Below are 22,884 nucleotides of genomic sequence, written 5' to 3'. Positions count from 1 at the left end.
AATTAGTATATGTATACACATATACATAAAATCACATGCTATTTATATGCACATACATTGGACATACATGAATTTAGGACTTATATAAATGCTTGATGTGTATGATATGTATGACATGCATAATATGAGAAGTATAATAAATGTATCTACAACTATGAGCAAAGATCACAAATCCAAACACTTTGTTATGGGTTACCTAGTACTCCCTTCCCAAAACTTTATTGAATTCCTGATCATTAGAACTTCAGAATGTGACTTTATTTGGAAATAGGATCTTTGCAGAGGAATTAAGTTAAAACGAAATCAGTAGTACTGACCCTCATCTAATAGGTCAGGTAGCACACTTATAAAAGAGGAGAAATTTGGATACAGAAACAGACATACCAACAGAAGACAAAGTGGAGCCATGAGGGAAAGAGGATGGTCACGTGCTTGGAAGGGAAGTATCTACAAGCCAGCAGATGACAAGGACTGCAGACAAACACCAGGCATTGGAAGAGACAAGGAAGGATTCTCTGCTAGAGTCATCAAAGAGAGCAAGTCCTTGCTAACACTTTGATTTCAGACTTTTAAATTCCAAAACTATGAAAGAATCAATTTCTGTTGTTTAAGCCACCCAGTTCTTGGTGTTTTGGTGCAGCAGCCTGAGAAAATTAATACACTTTCTTGGATATTAAAAAAATATATCTATATTGGCTAATGAAAATGTTTATGTGAATCGAATTTAGCCCTTAAGACTTTGTTTTGCATCCTCAAGCATAAATGTATTAATCAAATTTGTGGTAAGCACAAATATGAAATTGCTATTTAATATCATTGATATCAGTATTAAGATTTAGAATCATCTCAATACCCTGGAAACGTGCATTGAAATCAACAGTTAAAATCTTAATGGGGATAAACAAAATGTGAAAATGCAAAAACTTTAATTGATATTAAGATTTGTGAAGTATTTGTTAGCCACAAATGTAAGGTAACAAGGACATACATGTTAAAAAAAAGTGACACAATTTTAGAAAATGACATTAAAAATAATTAAATAATACTATTATTAATCCAACTGCATGCAAAAATGTATGGAAATCATGTCTAATTGGAAATGTCACATTTTAACAGAGATTATGAAGATTTCAGTTATCAGGGAAAGGTTGGATGATATAATAATAATTAGCTCTGGAAAGAATTAACTGATCTGCATTTCAGTACAAACCTAGCTACAAACTATCTAAATGATTTAAAGTAATTCACTTGTCCTCTTGTAGCTCATTATCGTATACCAAATAAGAGGTTTATAGGAAGAACTTGCTCCCTAGGATCATTCAGAGTTAAAAAGTGTGTCCATTTATTCATTCATGTAACAGGCATTTATTGAATACCATTATTGAACATGTGCCAAGAATTGTATATTCTAGGGCTTCCATGATGAAAAAGACAGATAAATTTCATTTTACAGGAAACTTTATTTCAATGTATGAAAGGAGACAATGAAGAAGCGGTAAGTAAAACAAATTAGTTAATATGACTGTAAAGAGAGGGATAAAGCATGAGGAAATGAAGAATACATTTGGTATAAGGGATTACCAATTCATTGAGCTGTATGGAAAATATTTCATGAGCAAGGTTTACTGAATCGTGGATATCATCTTGAAAAGAAAATATTAATACAATTGAGCCTTGAACAATGCAAGGTTTAGGGTTACCAACCCTCCAGCATAGTCAAAAATCCATGTATAATGTTTGACTCCTTCCAAAAATTAACTGTTGATAAATGGTCTACTGTTGACTGGCCTTATCAATAACATAAACAGTGATTAACACATATTTCATATATGTATTATATACTGTGTTCTTATAGTAAAGTAAGTTAGAGGAAAAAAAGTGTTTTTCAAATTGTTGCAAATCTCCAATAAAGTTTTGCCAGTATAGTTATTGAAAAAATGCACATACAAGTGGATCTGAGCAGTTCATACCTGTGCTGTTCAAGGGTCAACTGTATAAGAAATAATAGTACTTTAAAATATTTGAACAGATAACATTTTTCTGAAGGAGACTTCTTTTGTGTGTCCCATAAGGTACAAAATGTACCAGTAGGTGGAAGATAATAGTCCCAGTTTGGATTCAATATAAAGAACAATAAAAATGGGATAGATTCTTTTAATACTACAAGTTCCCCGATAATTTAATAGAATATTATCAGAATTCCAACACTGAGCATAGTACCTCTATCTCTCACATTTAGTATGATTCTTATAACATAAGTCATATCAAGTATATAAATTTGAATGATAATCTAATCACTCTGGAAAAATTCTGAGAAAGGATATCAAACCAATAGAGATTTTCATTTCAATTTTACAACCTGAGAGAATAACCTAATTACTCCAAATGTTTGCATTACCTAAAGGTGTTAGTGTGTGTGTGTGTGTGTGTGTGTGGTTCCCTTGAAGCCATACTTAGCTGTTCAAATTTTGTGGCTAGATAATTAAGAAAAGTGTGGGAAGTGAATTTGGAGAAATAGAGCATCAACCGTTTCAGAATGAAGACATTACAAACATGGGATTTGGTAATGAAATATGCCTGAAGGATGGGCAAGCAGAGTACCAAGTTTATTAGCATTGTGTTGAAAGTAGACTTTCTTCTGTCTCCTTGCTGCTCTGTTACTTTAAAGCATTCTTCCTCCAGAAATGTCAGACTCAGAAATTTAAGTGTGCAATGGAAAGGCTGGTAAGAAAAAAAATCCAGGTGTAACTCTGGGGGAAAATCTTGGGGCAAAATACATATGAAACTAAAATCAGTCAAAGGAAGAAATAAAATTTCAGAAACCCTTTTATTTCTTACAAGCACTAGTTCTGTCTCTCTCCTGACCAGGCTGCAGCAGAAGGGAGCTCCACCCAACCTCTCTGGTTCAGATATGCCCTCACTCTCCCTTGTAATTACCTAGTGATATGGAGATGAACCACTGCTCTCCACCCCTTGGAAACACCTAGTGATATGCAGATGCACTAAAGCCAGGTGAGAGATTCTGGAAACATTACAATTTTACCCACACCAAGTAATACTGTATCTGTTACATTCTAATTTTAGGCTTACCCAAAACATGGGTTCAACACAAATCCAAAGACCAACTCTAAATATTTCATTGAAAATCTTCAAAACAATTGTTTTTCACATTGAATTTTTAAATTATTTTGATGTCATCACCTATTTTTTAACTAAGACTGCTGAGTTTTATTCTTGGTTCTATGTCTGAATGCCTGAAAGGCCATTTCTTATTCCCTGATCAGCTCAGTAACCCATTTATAAATGGATATAATACTTAAAAGAGATTCAAAGCACCATGTTAAAATTAATACATTTTTATGTGCTACACTAAGATTTTTGCTTACTGCCTCATTTAAGAAAAAAATAATGTCAGCCTAAGAATATCTTAATGATATAATGAAATGGTTCAAGAAAATTTAAGTGCCAGCTCTGTCTCATAATTTTTCAGAACTAAATAGATACCTGAGTTTGGGGCCAGATATTTTAAACCAAGAACCTCTAGTATTCTTTGATGAGTCATAATCCAAAAGAGACAAGTAATAGTTTACAGCGTGCTACAGCTGATGTGAGCTGTAGTGTGTTCTTCTCAGGCTTCTTGAGCAAAGTCACACTCAAGTACATTTTTCACTGACAGAGTGTACACAACAGTATTTAAAAAAGAAGAAAGAAAGAGGAAGCAGTTAACGCACTTGACATAGTTGATAGTTCAGTGTGGAGCAATGAAATGTTCAGGAAGGTATGTGACTCATACCCATGGCAAACTAGATGGCTTTATAATTGCCATGAACCTGCCTCTGCGATGCAGAGTTGAGTTATGAACAATCATTACATTTCAGACTGCAAGACTATAATTAGGGTGACAGATAATACAAAGGGCATCCTAATAGAGTTAGGGTTTTTTCCTTTTTTTAATGTACCTGGAAAATCTGCTTAAAGAAGGAGGTATATTCCACAGTTGAATTTAAAGGAAGGAGAAAGGAGAGTGATAGCACTGAGATGGTGATATAAGGGCTCCTGAATTTCCTTCCTCCCATGGATGCACAGAGCATACAGCTACCCATGGAGAAATTCCTTCTGAGAGAAATCCAGAAACCATATTTCAGGGACTCCTACACTTTGAGATAATGAGAAAACACCCACATCAAAACAAGTAGTATCAGCTATGGGCATAAATCTCACCCCAGGCATAGTCTTGCAATTGGGAGGGAACCTCCAACTCCATCTTCTCCCGAAGGAACAAAGGATTTGTCCACACATACAGCATCTCAGCTTTTCTGCCACCCAAGTGATGGGTCCTTAAAGGCCCTAGCTCTGATAGCCAATGAGGTTGACATTCTTGAGTCCAAGAGGACGTAACAAACAAAGGAGCAGTTGTTAAATAGGCACATGAGAAAGCCCCATGGTTATTTCCCCCAGGCTCAGTACTGAGAAAGCAAACAAAAATGACCAACACTGAGTTTTTTCCCCTGGAAGCATTTGACTGCCTACTTTACCAACTACTTCCTGAGGGTCTAGCTTCTAATTAGCCTGCCTTAGGTGTGACTGGCAGGAGACTGAAACAGCAGTGGGAACTTCCCCACATCTTCCCTTTGTCTTGCCCCAACAATAAAACCAAATCTCCAGCTTCATCCCAAAGGGAGCTTGTACACACATCTAATGCCCCAACATTTATAGCTTTCACCCAAAGGATGGACCCCAAAATCACCTATCTCTGATAGACAATGTGGCACTATGGGTAAAATTGCAATATTTCCAGAATCTCTTTCCTGGCTTTAGTGCATCTCCATATCAATAGGTATTTTCAAGGAGGGGAGAGAAGTAGTCCATCTGTATATTAGTAGGTGATTACAGCAGGGAGTGAAGGCATATCTGGACCACAGAGGTTGGATGAGGTCCCTTTTGCAGCTAGGTTGTGAGAGACACAGGCAAGCAGAGTGGACAACTGCTCTTAAGCAATAAACAGATTTCTCCCACTTTATTTCTCTCTTTGACTGATTTTGGCTTCAAAGATAAATTGCCTGGGGCTGGGAACATATTTTCTGCCTAGAGTTACAGGTTTGCATTCATGAGTCACACAGAAGTAGTTTTTATATGAGTGCATGAACACTCCCTAAGGCTGCACACCTGGGCTCAGTGCAAAGGGCAAAATGCCCACCTCCTAGTTTTTCTCTGGAAAGAAGTTGACTTTATGCATTCCCAGCTGCTGCCAAAGGTTCGGGTTTCTAATCTGCCTGCATGTGAGACCTGACTGGGATCCTTCCCAGAGCCTGAAGGAATTGGTGGCCACATTCCCAACTATCTCCCTATATATTTCTCCACTAGCAAAATCAAGTATCCTGTAAAGGAACTTTACAGCTTCCACCAGAGGGACTGGCTCCCAAATAACCAGCTCTGAGAACTGAAGGGGCTCAGCAAGAACAAGTCTCCTGGGATCACCCAAAACAAAGAGATGTCTCAATTAGGGTGCACACACATTTCTAGTGGCTATTCTCCTGACTCAGCAAAGAGAGAGTGAACAGACACCCAGGCCAAATCACTTCCTGATAGAGGTGTTATCTCCAGGGGGGAAAATCCTGGGGCAAAATACCTTTGAAACTGAAATCAGTCAAAGGGAGAAATAAAGTGGGAGAAATCCATTTATTTCTTACAGGCAGTTGTCCTGTGTCTCTCTTCAACCTGGCTGCAGAAGAGAGAACTCCACCCAACCTCTCTGGTCCAGATAAGCCCTTGCTTACCCTTCTAATTACCTATTTATATGGAGACAGACTACTTCTCTCCACCCCTTGGAAATACCTATTCATATGTAGATGCACTAAGGCCAGAAGAGAGATTCTGGAAATATTGCAGTTTTACCCACAAAAGGCTAGATTACATATCTAAGGCTAGGCTGCATATCTAACATCCTGATTTCCAGATACTGCCTAAAGGTTAGGCTTCCAGTTAATTGTGTTGGGCAGATGAAGACACAGGCAATTAGTAGTCTTCTGGGATTTTTCATAGTTTTGTAACCTTGATGTGTTTCTTGGTACAATCTTAACTACCTGAAGACACTAACAACAAAGATGGAGACTTGGACAATCACAAAGGTTTGAAAGGCAACCAGGAGCTCAGGCCAGGCTGATTGACAAGATTTAACTCCTGCACAAGACCACTCTGTCAAGAGTAGGAGAGGTGGTTGTTTTATCTAATGCATAGAAGCCAACACACAGAGTCAAGGAGAATAAACATGTTCCAAACAATGTAACAAAATAAGTATCCAGAAGCTGACCTTAGTGAGATGGAGATAAGTAATATACCCAATAGAGAGTTCAAAATAATGATCATGAAGACATTCACTGAGGTCAGGAGAGCAATGCATGTACAAAATAAGAATTTCAACAAAGAAATAGGAAATATATTTAAAAAAATACATATATATATATAAAAGAAATCGTAGAGCTAAAGAATACAAGAATAAGCAATTCAACAGAATAATTCAACACAGATTAGATTAAACAGGAGAAAGGACCAGTTAACTCCAACACATGCCAGCGGAAATCATGTTATACTATTATTAACATGATGGAGGAGCAGGAGTTCAGGTTTGTTTGTTTGTTTATTGCCTATTTGTTACCAATGTGCATTGATCAACATGAAATAAATAAGTATTAAACAATTGTAATAATTTTTGTATCCATATCTTGCTGTTTTATCATCTATCCATTAGCACATCTAGACTCCTCTATTATTCTAAGAGAATATGCAAAACTTCTTGAAGCAATAGGATTTTCCTATCCCAAACAATTTCCTCCTTTTGAAATATCCCTTTCTCAGTGTGTTCTTAATGGCTTTCCTGAGCAAGTACAAATTCTTTTTAATGGACCATTGAAGGCCATTTATGTTGTTGCTTCTAATATTCACACAGGATGTTCTTTTACCACTTGCTATGTAGATGTGTCCTCTAGTCATTTTCTCAATTACTAGATAATGCTAGAATTCTTCACTGTTTCCCACCCCCATATTCTTATATATGGTGTTGCAGATGCCTTTCATCTTAATTTTCACCTTGTCCCCAACACATTCACATATACACATGCATATGTGTAAAAACACATACTGATTTAGGCTTGAGTTTCCCAGAGGAAAAGTTTTAGTATAAGTAGTTTATTTGTGTCCCTAAGAGGTAATACAACACTTATGATATAGTAAATGCTGTAATCTATGTATTTATGAACCAAAGAATGATATAGTTCATGATGACAAATAGTAACTTATTAATATTTGCTTAGGATATTTAGCATTACTAAAATGTTTTTATATCCAACATATTAATTAAGCCATTTGGAGTCAGTTTCCACCTTTTACTAAAACAAAACTAATAAACCACAAACAAAAATACAGACTTAACATTTTGGAAATTTCTGGCTCTGATTTTGTTCAAGAAAACTGGAGTTCCTTGGCAAGCTTATAATATAAACATATTTAGCACTAGTTTTTATACTCTCCAAGCTTGATTTTACGAAACCAGCTGGTTCCCATCTCCACACAGGCCCAAGTTGTTTAGGTGAGAAAATCATATCCCTGAGACCCTGCAGTGTCTGCTCTCAATTTCCATATTAATGGTTGATACTGTATCTTCTAACCCAGTGGCTGAGTTGTGATATTCTCGAAAATTTGCTCTCTGGCATTCTCACTCTGTATCTTGACACTTGTTCACTGTGTGTATAGTTAGACCCCAAATGGTAGACCGTAATTGTTGAAAGGGACAAGGGACACTATAAAGCTTAAATTTCTTGTTTCACAACCAAAGCTGAGAGAGGATTAATTTGCCAAGGTCACCAGTAAATGAGGGGAGATATTGAAAATATTTAACAACTTGTACAGCTGGGTGTCAACCAACCAGACTGGGCCATCAATCAGTCAGGACAGGCAGTGGTCACTGAGCACAGCCACACTAGCATGTGGAACAAATATGAATCGTGAAGCAGAGACTGTACCACATCTCAGCAGCTCATGCTGCTGCTGACCATACCGCCAGCTTGTTCTCTATCCCTCTTGTGCAAACCTATATAGTAAATAGAACAAGTCTTTTGCATGGGGCGTACGTTATTTTATACCTTTTCTTCTTAGCCAGAAACCATCTGTATAGAAGTTTGTGTATACAGGTTAGAAGTGCTGTAATGTGCCATGTGGAAAGGTATTTGTTTTTCTGAGTTATATCTCTCTGGCTAATTTCCGAACTGCACAGAACATTCCTAATGGAAGGAAGGGATGAAGGGGGGAAAGAAGGAAGGGAGGAAGGAAGAAAAGAAAGACATAAAGAGAAAACAGTGGCATTTAAAATGAAGAAAAAGTAAGTTGCCAGCACATGATGGGTCAGTTATAATCAAAATATAATGGTATGAAAGCTCAAATTCAAAAAATATGAAATAATAAATAATAGTAAAAGGGGTTGTCTGGTATCAGTCATGGGAGTTAAATACTATTTCTAAAATTCTTCATTTTATTTGCTTTAAATACCTCTGAAAGTTTCTGAGAAATGAGCCTCACTGTGATCTTAATCTTGGTATAGTTAATTTCTCTAAACATCTTCCAACATGTTAAAAAAAAGTTTAAAAGGAAAAAATAAGGGAAGTACATAATAAGGCATCACAGCCTATTTTTGCATTAATGCTATGAGAGTTTTAACTTGAAACTTAATGTGCAATTCTTTGTTTTAATGCACTAATGTTATTTTTTTGAGGAGATCACTTTTGGAGCTTTCACTGGAACATTAATTTTCATAGAGTTCTATATTAACAGATTTGTTAACAGGAAATTCAACCCACTGTAGCTTGGAAATAGTAATTACTTTCTCACTGTAAATAAGGATGGTTGCATTTTGAAATGATTCCCAATAGTGATTCTTCATCTTAGCAACCTGTTATAGACTCTGAATGCTGGTGCCTTGTTTTCTCTAAGAAAGTTATATGAAGTTTTTAACTTTAATATTGAATTTGATTGAGTTCTCATTATTCCTCTTAGGTTTATATAGTTCATCTGTTGATTTTATTAAAAGTGCTTTTAAGTTTGTGTATAAATTTCTGCACATACACACATCATATAAATTGCTTACTTTGACAAATAAAAGTGAAATGATTATCTACCAGGTTACTAAATTATTTAAAGCATCATAAGGAAAGAAGCTTTGAGTTGGTAAACATCCTTTTTGTTTGTAATCTAGCTAGATGATAGGCTCTTTGAGGTCACAGAGCTCTGAAATGATTTTACTATCACTTGGTTTCTCCTATACCTGACACAATGGCTTGCATATTGATGATACTATTGAAATAATATCATGACTGAAATAATTGAGCTTGTTTAGCAGTCATTTCTTCTGTGGAAATTAGAGATTGTGTGTGTTAAATGCTCGCACAATGATATGACTTATAGTACTGACTATTATAATAAAAAACAATGAGATGCATTCTCTATTATAGCTATCTCGTTGTGATTCCAATACATGTAAGAAGGGTAAGAATACTCCACAAAGAAATTCTAAGTGTATTGTGTGATAGAGATCTATATTTTTAATAGATCATTTTATAACCTTTTTTTCATGTAATAGTGGACATAGTGCATGAATTTTATGTGAAATATATTAGCATTTTCAGAAGAATGGGATGTATCATTAAAGGATTTTTAACATATTTTTGTATTACTATACCTATTAAAGTATAGCCATTTAGAGCAATAATCAATAGTATTGTTTATCATAAAATGTATATTTTTTATGCTCCATGCATTTCTTGTTTTTTTTAAATCAGTATAATAAAGAGTAATAATGAAAAGTAGAAACATGAAAATAAACTTGTGATTATTAAGAAAAAATTCTTAAGTGAATCACATGTAAGCATAATTAGTGGGACAGGTCAGCTTAAGGTTTGTCAAAGGTCTATCAGTCCTCATGGATGATTAACATGTTGTCTTCTTTAAAATATTCAACAGCACTTAAACAATTTAATATTTAAAATCTAAAGCACCCTTCAGAGTAGGTGGGGAAAGTAAAAGAAAAATAAAATGATAAATGGAAAGCTTGATAAAACAATTATAAACTACACAAGGTGAATTTCTGTAAGTGAACTTAATGTTTAAGGGAAGTGATGTCACAAAAAGAAAGGCTTCTGGTAAAAACCAAAAAATTAGAATTAATAGTCCACAGAAATGGATGACTGGTGATTAACTCAGCTTCTTGAAGTTTTCACATCAAATTACCTTTTGAATCTTTATATTAAAAAATAATTATTTTTCTTCCTTTTTTAAAAAAAATATACAAACACACATACATAGAGAGAGAAATACACACATATAGGTAGACACACACACATCGATACATAGAGAGGGTGTACCTTTTTACCCAAGGTGTCCGTTTAGAAACTAAAATTTCTTAGGCTTCACCTGTGCCTTAATTTTAACTTTGAGCAAAATTATATGACTGAGCAGGAAAGACTGGGCTTTATAATAGGGAACCTGACAGAACTTTAATTATCCTGGTGCTATTTGAGTGCTACTATAGTTAATTCTTTCATATACTGATAACAAAAGCAACGGCAACTTGTAACCTGCAGCTAGCAAGTTTTTATTAACTCCTACAATTTTGATCTTTCATTATAGATTTTGACACCTTATTTTGCCTGAGTCCCCTTCTGTACTCAATCTTGATTTACTTCAATACATTGAGAAAGGATATTTTCTATTTAATTTATATCCCTTATTCCTACTTCCCCCATAAAGGCATTACACTTTTAGTTAACTCAGTGCATTGTATTTTAGCTCAGTGAATGATTTCTTTAGACAGGACTCTCACATCAGTTAGGACTCTCACATCAATCCAGTCGGTTGTGTTTATGTCACATGACTACTTTTGGAGGCTTGTGAGATAAACCAGCTATCTCTAGGTATTTCCCCACAATATTATCCTCTCTAACACCATTAGTAGTGAATCAAAAACTGAACAAAGTATTAACTACATACCAAATGTTGACTAGACCTCTATTAAAAATCTCTCTCAAATTAGTTCAGGCTTATAAATTTCAAGGAGTACATACCATGTTTAAACCCCAATTTGTATCATAGATTGTATCCTAGCTTGATGAGGACAAGCCTCTGCTATATTTTAATATTCATGGATCTATTACAGTTCTGATTTGTTAAAAGTAGGAGCAAGAGTGCCTGTGAATTTATGCAATGACTCAGGGGGCAGGGTTTGATGGGAGCTGCAAGTAACTATTTTGCTTTAGTTTTGGAAGTTACATATATGAGGATGTTCAGTTCAGTTGATCCCTACCTTTCTCTCCATCCATGTATTGTTAACTAGTTAATCCTCACCAAACTCTGACCATACATACCATTCCATCGTTTGTTCATCTTCCTGCTACTTCCAGGAGAGCACCTGCATTTCTAAGCATTAATTTTATGCTTAGAGCCTAAGATCTGGCCCCTCACCCTTTTCTAATTCTATTTCCAACTGTCTATCCCAGCCAAACTAATCCAAAGGTCAATGCAATGAACTGGGAAATGCAATGAACTGCAGCCCTAACAGTTCGGTGGTCCCAGCCCCAGCTCAGCCTAATTTACTTGGTGAGGAAAAGCACAGAATAAGTAACACACATAAAAATCCAAGAGAGGAAAATTCAAATGCCACTTCCTCCATCCAGGACACCTTCCTCATCCATTGGAGAGCAGAATTTCTCTGGCTCTTTTACACATTTCACTGAGATGCTGTAATGAATCTACACTGCCAGGATTTGAATCATCAGGTACCAGTGTGGAACCCTGAACATGCTTCTTTACTCTCTGTGCCTAGGTTTATTCTTCATACATTTGGGTTGTGAAGATATTGCAGGTCCTAACCCCTTATTCAGTTCTGAAATCCAAAACTCTCTGAAAAATAAAAACTTCTGCTTACTTGGGTGGCAAATTCAACTTGACCTAAGCTCTTTTGGAAACAAAATCTGACTTAATCTTACTTATTATAAGTATTCATATTTTACTGCAGAAGTACTAGTGTATTTTATTGCAGACTGCTTCCCCAGGTATTCCTGGACATGTTAAAAAAAATACCTGTTGAATCCTCAATAGTAGTGTGTAAACGCAGTGTTTAGAAACCAATGAACTGCAGCCCTAACAGTTCGGTGGTGCCAGCCCCAGCTCAGCCTAATTGTGTATATGTAGTACAAGCCTTCCAATCCCTCTTCCCTGCAATTTCCATAACTTATATATTAAATTTAAAATAAGGGCCTAGATTAAGTAGTCACTATCTTGGTAAATATGCTTTAATAACAAACTTGATGGAAAGCAAATCTAATCTAGCTCTAAGGAATTTAACCTGAGGTTCTCTGTTTATTTAAAGATGAATAGAGAGTACCGGAACTGATGTTCTCCAACTAAAAGGCTTTTCAAGTGGGATGGAAAACAGTAAGTAGTAGTAGGTATATGAGGACAAACTTTAGGAAACCAGAAATTGAGTTTAGGTTTTAAATGCATCCTTCTTTCAAATTTGCACCATGAACTTCACTATAATTCTGATTAAACCTTCCTCTTTTAAGCTCTCTTTAATATTCTTTCATCTTATATTAAACATTTGTTTTTTTTCTCGTACAAGCCAGATGGAATTTATATTGAGCCCATCCCAGTTACCATACATCAGTCAATCCTTAAGTGGGGCATAGGGTAAGTCCAAAACGTGTCACAATTATCCAAGAATACATACATAGCATATGGCATTTTAAAAGCTTGGGGACTGAGGGGCAGTTGCACATTCAGCCTCTTCATCCAAAGAGTTGAAAGCTTAGTTCCATAATTAGAGAACCAGAGAATCCTAAATGCAGAAGCAGATGGAATGGAAAAAAATAAAAAAGAAGAGCCTATATTCCCCCCAAGAATTCACAATTTAAAGTGCCCAGCATCATGAATAAACTCCCATATACTTATTTGAAAGAAATACAGCAAATCTGTTAATCTGCTTTGGCTACCATAACAAAATACCACAGAGTGGGTGGCATACACAAAAATTTATTTTCTCACAGTTCTGGAGGCTGTAAGTCCAAGATCAAGGTGTCATCAGGGCTGGCTTCTGGTGAGCGCTGTCTTGCCGGCTCGCAGTCAGCCACCTTCTTGTTGCTTTCTCAGAGCTGTGCATAGAGAGAGGTGGATTTCTGGCGTCTCTTCTTTTTTGTATAAGGATACCAGTTATAACAGATTGAAGTCCCACCCTCATGTCTTCCCTTAACCTCTATTACCTCCTTGGCGGCCCTCTTCCCAAATACAGTCACACGGGGGTTAGGGTTTCAACACATCAGTTCAGAGAGGCACACAATTCAACCCACAACATAAGGAAAATATACCTTACAGAGCATTGTTTATTTCTTACCGATAGCCATTTTCTTTCTCTTTATAAAGAATCCTGATCTCATTCAGATATTCCCCATTCTTCGTCTTACACATATACCCCCAAAAAGCTGACCCATGCCAAATTTCAGGGTTTAACTGCCGGAGACCAAAGAGCCCCCACCCACAAAATGGCGAACTCCCCGCTTCTCTTCCGGGTTCTCTGCTCCCGCCGGCACCAACCAAAGCCCAATCACCCCTTTACACCTTCCCACCAGCATCACCTAAGGTCCAATTGCCTTTTGACCCACCCCTTCCTTGCTGACCTGTATAAATTAAGCCTACAAACAATAAACTTGGCCAGCTTGATCAGACATCCTGTCTTGCTGGTTGTTCTTTGTGTCCCTTGCTTGTCTCATTTCTGCAGGTGTCTCCGGCACACTCCACGTTCGTCCCGCGGGCTGGGACAACTGGCGCCCAGCGTGGGGCCCTGGGACTCCTGCTGAAACGTCTGCTCGGAAGCCCTGGCCAGGCATTCTTCTGAGTCATCACACGGGTATTCACCTGATGTCGACTCTGCATTGAGGATCACTGCGGATCACCCGTCCGTAATACAGACCCCAGAGAGGTGAGTAGACACATCACCCAAGCAAGCATCTTAAATACCTCTTGTGAGTTCTCACTGATCCCCTCCCTCTAGTTTGCTGCCGCGATTTATTCCTTTTTTTGTCCTCTGGTTGTTCCTCTCTGAAAACCTTGTGCTTACTTTGGGCTAATGGTCGTTCACCTCTGGGGCCTGCACAAGGGACTCTGACTACAGAGTCCCTGCCCTAGAGGGTCCAAGCAAGCGGATTATACTTGCCGACTGTCCTACGTAAGCAAGGGCTCACCTGAGCTGATGAGAGTGCCTCCAGTAGTTCAGAACATTGGCGTGGTTGCGGCTGCATTAGTATAATTCCAAGTTACATAGAGTTGAAATCCCAGCCGTCCTAATGGGCAACTCACTGATCTCCCACGAGGTATTTCTTAGCGGACTCAAGGAGTCCCTCAGGACACGAGGAGTAAGGGTTAAAAGAAAAGATCTTAGACAATTTTTTTCCTTTATTCATGAGACTTGCCCCTGGTTTCCCCTCGAAGGCACTATCAATCATAAATGCTGGAAAAGAGTTGGTGATGCCCTCCTCCCCACCTAAAGTTCTTATCACATACCCCTCACTAGTTGCAAAGATCATAAAAATAGGCAGAGAAAAAAGCCGCCAGCATTTTGGCAGAGACCCTGATCAGCTTATCATTCCTTATACAAGAGAACAAACAGATTGGCTGTCCCAGAATGTAGATGACTTGATTATATCCCTTGCCTCTTTCCAAGGTAAAACCGATAATCATTATCCCTCGCATAAATTCCTTCAATTCTCACGACTACATCCCTTTATTTTTCCAAAAATAACCTCATCCACTCCTTTAGAAAATGCCTCTCTAGTTTTTTTCTGATGGCTCCTCCTCTGGTATTGCTGCCTATGTTATAAACTCACAAAGTTACAGTATTCAGTCACCCTTTAAATCAGCCCAACTTGTAGAACTATTTGCTATCTTACAAGTTTTTAAAATGTTTAGCCAAATCCCTTTTAATCTGTATACCGACAGTGCCTACATAGCATAGTCAGTTCCTATTCTAGAAACAGTCCCTTATATTAAACCCTCTACCACTGCTGTTTCCCTCTTCCAACAACTCCAAACCTTTATATTACTCAGACAAGCCCCTTTCTATATTGGACATCTGCGAGCCCACACCGACCTTCCTAGTTCCCTCTCCCAAGGCAATGCCCTCGCAAAAATACCCGCTTCACATATTCCATTACAACCAATGCAGTCACCAAAGCTAGTCAATACCATGCTCTTCACCATGTGAATGCTCACACTCTCTGACTTTTATTTAAACTCACCAGAGAACAAGCTAGGCAAATTGTTAAAGACTGCCAGGGTGTGTAACCTTACTGCCCCTCCCTCATTTAGGAGTTAATCCGAGAGGCCTACTCCCTAATGAAATCTGGCAAATAGATGTCACCCATATCCCTGAATTTGGAACTCTTAAATACACTCATGTAACTATTGATACCTACAGTGGTTTTATATTTGCCACCCTCCATAGTGGTGAAGCCACCAAAAATGTCATAGCCCATGTTCTCCAATGCATTACTGTTATTGGTAAACCTCAAACTATTAAAACAGATAATGGTCCTGGATACACTTCACAAGCATTTCAAAATTTCTGCCATCAATTCCAAATCAAGCATATCACAGGTATCCCTTACAACCCCCAAGGGCAAGGAATAATCGAACGAGCCCATCAGACACTGAAGAATACAATTAATAAGCTTAAGACCAACACTGTTTACCCTATAAAAGGCTCCCCAAAAAACCTCCTTAATCATGCACTATTCACGCTTAACTTTTTACAAATAGACAACCACAACAGGTCTGCTGCCGACAGGTTGTGGCACCAAGAGACAAAAAACCAATTTGCAGAAGTCTTATGGAAATATCCTCTAACCTTTAAATGGCATGGTCCCGACCCAGTTCTTATCTGGGGTAGAGGCCACGCCTGTGTATATGATACACAGGGAAATGGACCTTGATGGTTACCTGAGTGTCTTGTCAAACCCATTAATACCCCTTTAAAACACATTAATAATAACCCAATTCATTCCAGGGAGGAGAATCCTCCCTGAGAACAGTTTTTCCTTGCCTTTCAGGAAGAAGATAAATATTCATCATCATTGGACAAGGTAAGCCCACCTGACCTTTGTTAGCACAGTTGTAGGCCCACTACTAGTGATCTTGCCTATTTTCATTGAACCCTAAAAGTCATCACGACTACTATCTATTCTCTTATCGCTACTGTAATAGTCACTGTTGTCCTAGGAGGATTTAGACCCCCTCCAAATAAGGAAGAACTCCTCATTCAGTTGTATCGAAGCCCTTGTGATTGTAGGGGAGGAGTGATGGATTTAGAACCTAGCCTGAGAGGACATACTCAAATAACATCTCAAGGGGAAAAACCAATAGCTGGACCTCAGCTTACTACCAGAGGATCTGTAGACTGCCAAGACAAAATAGCATACCTCACAGCAGATATCTCTGCAGGTGGATTTTCATCCAGAAGAGGTGGGCAGCGCCAGTCTTGGAAATGTGTAAGAAAGCCCAAAATTATACCTATAATTAATGGCAAACCAGGGCCGTGTTCCAACCCCTGCCAAAAAGCCACTGAATTACACTCTACCTGTTACCGCACTGTCCAACAGTGCACTGGTGCCGATGGCAAAAAATATCTAACAGCCATCTTACAAAATGGTTATACTGGTTCCTTTGGAGGCGAGTATGATTATAGCAACCCCCGGGACATTCTAAATATGCACAAGCCTCCTGTCATGGCCAACTTGGCAAGGCGATTTGCTGGCCACCGCAAGCCCCAATCCACATATCTGATGGCGGTGGACCAACAGACAAAGTAAGAGAAGCCCAAGTTCAAAAGAAAATTGAAGAAATTATCAAAGAAATATACCCTCCCCTAGAGTATCACCCTCTAGCCTTGCCCAAGTCTCATGGCATAGACCTTGACACCCAGACTGCTGATATCCTAAAAGCCACCCATAGCGCACTAAACGCTACTAACCCCAGCCTTGCTGAAAATTGCTGGCTATGCATGACCCTTGGTACGCCTATGCCCCTCGCAATTCCCACTGACGCTACTAATACACTGCCAGAACAGAATTGTACTCTTAACTCACCCTTTAGAGTACAGCCTATAGGATTTAACTCATCTGTATGCATACAAAAGCTGCCCCAGAGTAATAGTAATGATGTAAACGTAGGATTTGCTTCTTTCACAGATTGATCCCAAGTTTTCAATTATTCCTCATCTCTTTGCCCCGCTATTGGACAAGTCTTTGTCTGTGGAGGAAACCTTGCCTTTACTGCCCTACCCACAAATTGGACTGGGTTATGTGTGCAGGCCAGTCTTCTCCCAGATATTAATATTATCCCAGGAGAAGAACCTATCCCCATACCCAGCCTTGAGTATATAGCAGGGCATCCACGCTCTAAAAGAGCCATCCAGCTTATCCCACTCCTAGTAGGCCTCAGGATTACTACCGCAGTGGCCACAGGAACAGCAGGAGCAGGAATAGCCGTACATTCCTACCATAAGTTGTCCCATCAACTAATCAACGATGTCCAAGCCCTCTCAGGAACAATTAATGATCTCCAAGACCAAATAGACTCTTTAGCAGAAGTAGTTTTGCAAAACCGTAGAGGCTTAGACCTCCTTACAGCAGAACAGGGAGGCATCTGTTTAGCTTTACAGGAAAAGTGCTGTATCTACGCCAACAAGTCAGGCATCGTCCGAGACAAGATAAAGACCCTTCAAGATGATCTTGAAAGAAGGCGGAAAGAACTCCGTGACAACCCTCTCTGGACGGGACTAAATGGGCTCCTCCCCTACCTTCTCCCCATCTTAGGCCAGTTCCTGGGATTAATACTAGTACTTTCCTTTGGCCCCTGGGCTTTTAAAAGACTCACCCAGTTAATTAAAAAACAGATCGACTCCCTCATAGCAAAGCCCATCCAAGTTCATTATCATCGCCTTGCATTAGCTGATCAAAGTATAGATCCTTACATAGAGCCTTGCGCCAAGAGAGACCCAACAGTGACTTGGAAATAAAAAGACCCACGTCAAGGTTTTTTCATCCTGTTCCTTGACAATGTTCCTGGGCAACTAAGACGGGTAGTCAATGACGGGTAATTAAGAGGATATACCTGCAAGAACAGAGGATAGATATAAGACCTCTAGTTAAAAGGGGCCGATCTAATACTGGGGCAAGCTCCTATATGTATAGGCCGATCTAATATTGGGGCAAGCTCCCCTGAATATGCCAGGCCAACTCCGAAAGGAGGCAAGCTCCTGGAAACAGAGGCCAGGTATAAGACCTCTAAAACCTAAGACAGGCACTGTTTACCCAGAAGATAAGTGGCTCAAAGCACCCTAAGTAGTGCTCCAACCCCTCCTAAAAGAACAGAAAGGGAGGAGATGCCAGAGACCAAAGAGCCCCCACCCACAAAATGGCGAACTCCCCGCTTCTCTTCCGGGTTCTCTGCTCCCGCCGGCGCCAACCAAAGCCCAATCACCCCTTAACACCTTCCCACCAGCATCACCTAAGGTCCAATTGCCTTTTGACCCACCCCTTTCTTGCTGACCTGTGTAAATTAAGCCTACAAACAATAAACTTGGCCAGCTTGATCAGACATCCTGTCTTGCTGGTCGTTCTTTGTGTCCCTTGCTTGTCTCATTTCTGCAGGCGTCTCCGGCACACTCCACGTTCGTCCCGCGGGCCGGGACATTTAACTATATCGACTTTGGGTAGGATAGCAATATCATTTATTATCCAAACTGTGACAATTTTAAGAGTGAAAGGGGATACTAATTATGACAGAATAACCGATAACAACACTTAGGGGAAACTGAAATGTAAAGTCAGTATTTGTCACGTGGCTCAGGAGTGGGCCTACAGTCCAGTTTGTGACAGTGCACTGCAAGGTATTGGGAGATTTAGGAAAGTCCTGCCTCCTACCTTGCTTTGGGTGGTGTCTTTCTCCCATATAAACATTTTAACAGCTGCTATTATTTTGTTGCCACATGGAGAGAATCTTGGAGAAAAGGGCTGGATATTCCAGAGGACTGAATAAGTCAATCCTCAATCCACAAATTATCCCAACACAAACAGTTGTGCTTACAGGTATAAGAAAAATTTCCTAGAGTTTAAGTTAGTATGGGGAGCATTGTAAATGGTTTGGATTTGCTTTAGACAATATGTGAAAACAATTTCTCTATTATTTTTCTCGGTCAGTTGTAGAATCCTGGTTTCTATGAACCTTTCTCTGTGCATTCTTTCTTCCTTTTTTTTTCTTCCCTTTTCTTGCCACTATTATTCCTTACTGGCTTGGTTCAAGTGGTTCCAATGATGGACCCATTTTCTGTCAGCTTCCTTGGACCTTAGAGTTTGTTTTGCTGACCACATTCACAAGCCTTCTTCAAATGTCAGGTTTCTAGAATGTTGGGGTCTTCTAGTTAAAAATAATAAAGAGTTTTGACCATAAAACACCAAGACACACAAAATTCTCTGGGGAATTCAGAATGTAGAAAAATGATTCCCTGTAGGAGTAACACAGAGTGACCCAAACTGGTAGTTTCATTTGAATGAACAAGTTTAAGAGAATGTTTACAAAGGATATTTTTTTCAAGATATTTAGGGTTAGTTGAGGTATTTTTAATCTGACTCCAGTTTCACAGATATGTCTATTTCTGTGTCTGAGTCTGTAAGTGTCTCTCTCTCAATCTCATTTTCTCCATATATACATAACAAATAATATATCCTCTATGTCACTTTATCTCTTCTGTGAATCCTCAATATAATATTCTTGGGGAGGAAAAATTTTCCTTTACCCTTCAAAGGTTCTTTTGGCTGGTCTAAGAAATAAATAGACACAACACAGATTAATAGGAGAAAAAAAAACACAACAAGTTTAATTTCATACATACAGAAATGCCACATACATGAGAGATCCAAAGATAGGAAGATAAAATGAGGCATAGGGTCATCCTGAGCTAAGGAATGGGGTAAGAGCCTGTGGCTTCCAAGGGGAGGAGGACAGCACACAGGGCAAGATTTTCTAGGTCGCTGAAGGAAGAACAAAAGTTTCTATTGAGCCTACAGGGTCTCTGTTGCCATCAGCTCAAAATAGTCCACATGCTAAAGTGGCACATTTTGAGGAGACTTGATCTGAACTCCTTCAAAATTAACTATCAAAGCATAATATGTAGTATATCAGGGACATTTTGGAAAATGTGCCTAACATTGCAACTGGTAACTCTCAAAAAGGCAATTTCCTGTAGCCAGTCCTCAGATTTCAATCACAAAAGACAACATAGGCATTGTTAGAAATACACTATTTTACAGTACACACTGTGACACAATGAAATGGTAACATTCTCAATTGAATTCATAGTGATATTCTTTAATCTCTTCCAAGTAATTCTGAGTGGGAATAGACTAACAGTAAAAAACAAAAAACACAGAGAATTTTAAAACCTGCCAAATACACACTCCTATCTCTCAGTAAGCATTCTCCATTTCTTCTTTTTAATCAATGACTCTCCACCATACACCCAGAGTTTAAACTGAACAGATAGCCAGAAACTGCATTTCACAAATTTCCTTATAAACAGTCATATAAATGAGCTCAGGACAAGTGGAGTGGACAGAAATGAAATGTTCTACTTCCAGGCCTTGGTGTTAAAATATTATGTATGGGTATGATATTGTGATTTATAATAAGAAATATACATATTTGGTCCTTGTCCTTATTCCTGGCACAGGACTCTTAAAACCCTTGGAATTTGCTAAGTGATGAGAGCAACGAAAAAACCTCTTGTTATGTTGATGAGGTGACTTTTGGACCCCTTTACAAGTGGGGCTGATTTCCAGGAGACCAACCCTGCTGTCAGAGGGCTTGAACTTCAGTCCCATCTCCTGACCTTCTGGGAAAGGGAGGTGGGCTGGAGGTTGGATCAATAGACAATGGCCAATGGTTTAATCAATCATGCCTGTGTAATGACACCCCCTAGAAATCCAAAGATTTGGAATTTGGAGAGCTCCTGGGTTGGTGAACATGTAGAGATGCTGAGAGGGGTTTTCATTGAAGAGTGTGTAAGCTCTGTGCCCTTTCCCCAAACCTTGCCCTATTCATCTTTTCCATCTGACTCCTCTTGAGTTCTATCCTTTCATAATAAAATTGTTATATAGTAAGTAAATTGCTTCTCCTCTGAGCTGTTCTAGCAAATTAATCAAATCCAAGGAAGGGGTCATGGAAATTTGCCATCTATAGCCAGTTGGTGGAAGCACAGGAAAAACTTAGACTTTTTAGGTGAAAAATTGTTGTTTGAGGGCAGGGGTTGGGGCAGCAGACTTGTAGGATAGAGCCCTTGACCTGTGGGATTTGATGCTCTTTCCAGGTAGATAGTATTAGAATGGAGTTGAATTGTAGGACATCCACTCAGTGCCCAAGAATTGCTTGGTAGCCTGGGGGTAAAACCCACGCATTGGAAATGAGTGCCAAATATTAATAAGGTAACCCATTTCTCTTTTCCTGCCTTCAGTCTTCCTTATATACTCAGTAAAATGCATTGCCACTTTACTGCAAATATCCAAATATTTGCATATGGTAAATCATGCCTTTATCCTTATGCTTTAATTTTGTGAGTTCAACATAAGATGAAATGCAGTCTTTTCTAAAACATATTAGTCCTAAAAATTAAAGAAGACACACACACACATGCACACATACACACTCCCACACAAAGGAAAAGAGTACAATAAATTGATCTTAAATATTTTCATGCATGTAAGAAAATCTTACTTTATTGAATATGTCTAATGATAATTTCTCCTCAAAAACTACCTGTAAGTCTTCAGTTGTCACAGTCCCAAGGCACAGAGCACTACCAGGGACCTCTTTTACCATGAGATTTAAGATCTGATTTATTTATTTCCAGGATAAGCTTTCTGAAATCCAAATTGTAATGAAGTTTTAGAAAGCATTTAACCTTCATGACGCTTCTGAAAATAAATGACCATGAGAATGAAAAGCTTGGCACCTTCCAGAGGTACTGTATCAACCCTGTATTCATTCTCTCTTTCTTCATGTTCACATGAAATTCCCAATAATAGTGTAGGTACCAAAATCTTCAGTTACTGATGGGCAACAGTGATGTATACATGCTGAAACTTCATCAAGTTACACTTGAAAAAACTTGAATCTCAACATCTCTGTTGAATTTTTAAAAAGGCATTAGATTGCAAAGGGAAATTTTTTCTGTTTCATTAATTTTATACTGAATGGCAATTTCCCACACATCTCATCCTACTGAATAAATTTGTTCATTAGCAGAAAAATAATAATTCATTTAATGCTCATCTAGGTGAGTACTCAATTTCTATGTGCACTCATGGTACATTTAAAAAATAATGTTAAGATTTTAAAAGTGAGCTTCAAGCATACCTTTGATTTCTTCTGTCATGTAGGGTCTATTCAAAGATCAAGGATATGCTAAGTACTCAGATTTAACAAGAACAAATAAGAAATGTCCAGCTTGGAAGAAACGTATTCACATATGTTTTTATATAAATACAAACACATATGTATGTGTATGCATGTATATGTATGTAACTATATATACAAATGTGTATATGTGTGCATATAATGCACATATATATATTGCTTATACAGTTGGTGATATAGAAATAGGTATCTATAGACTAATATACTGTTTGTGTATTACCAAATACATGGGCCGTGAAACAACATTCATGGCATAAAACAAAAATGTCATAATTAATCCTAAAATTCCAAGAGTCTTCAAACTGTCAACTACTGTGATAG

The 22,884-nt window shown here is 38.3% G+C and overlaps 1 protein-coding gene across 1 annotated transcript; it reads left to right on the top strand.

The window, feature by feature from the left end:
* Positions 1-16,391: 16,391 nt before the first annotated feature.
* Positions 16,392-18,109, top strand: LOC118967917 (syncytin-1-like). Its single transcript, XM_073230471.1, is given in 2 exon segments — positions 16,392-16,580; positions 16,778-18,109. Coding segments are annotated over 2 exon segments (1,521 nt in total).
* Positions 18,110-22,884: the final 4,775 nt, after the last annotated feature.

Source organism: Manis javanica, chromosome 3 (genome assembly GCF_040802235.1).
Source record: "Manis javanica isolate MJ-LG chromosome 3, MJ_LKY, whole genome shotgun sequence".
NCBI lineage: Eukaryota > Metazoa > Chordata > Mammalia > Pholidota > Manidae > Manis > Manis javanica.
Note: the sequence above shows the minus strand (reverse complement) of the source record. Positions and strands in the feature narration are given on the sequence as shown.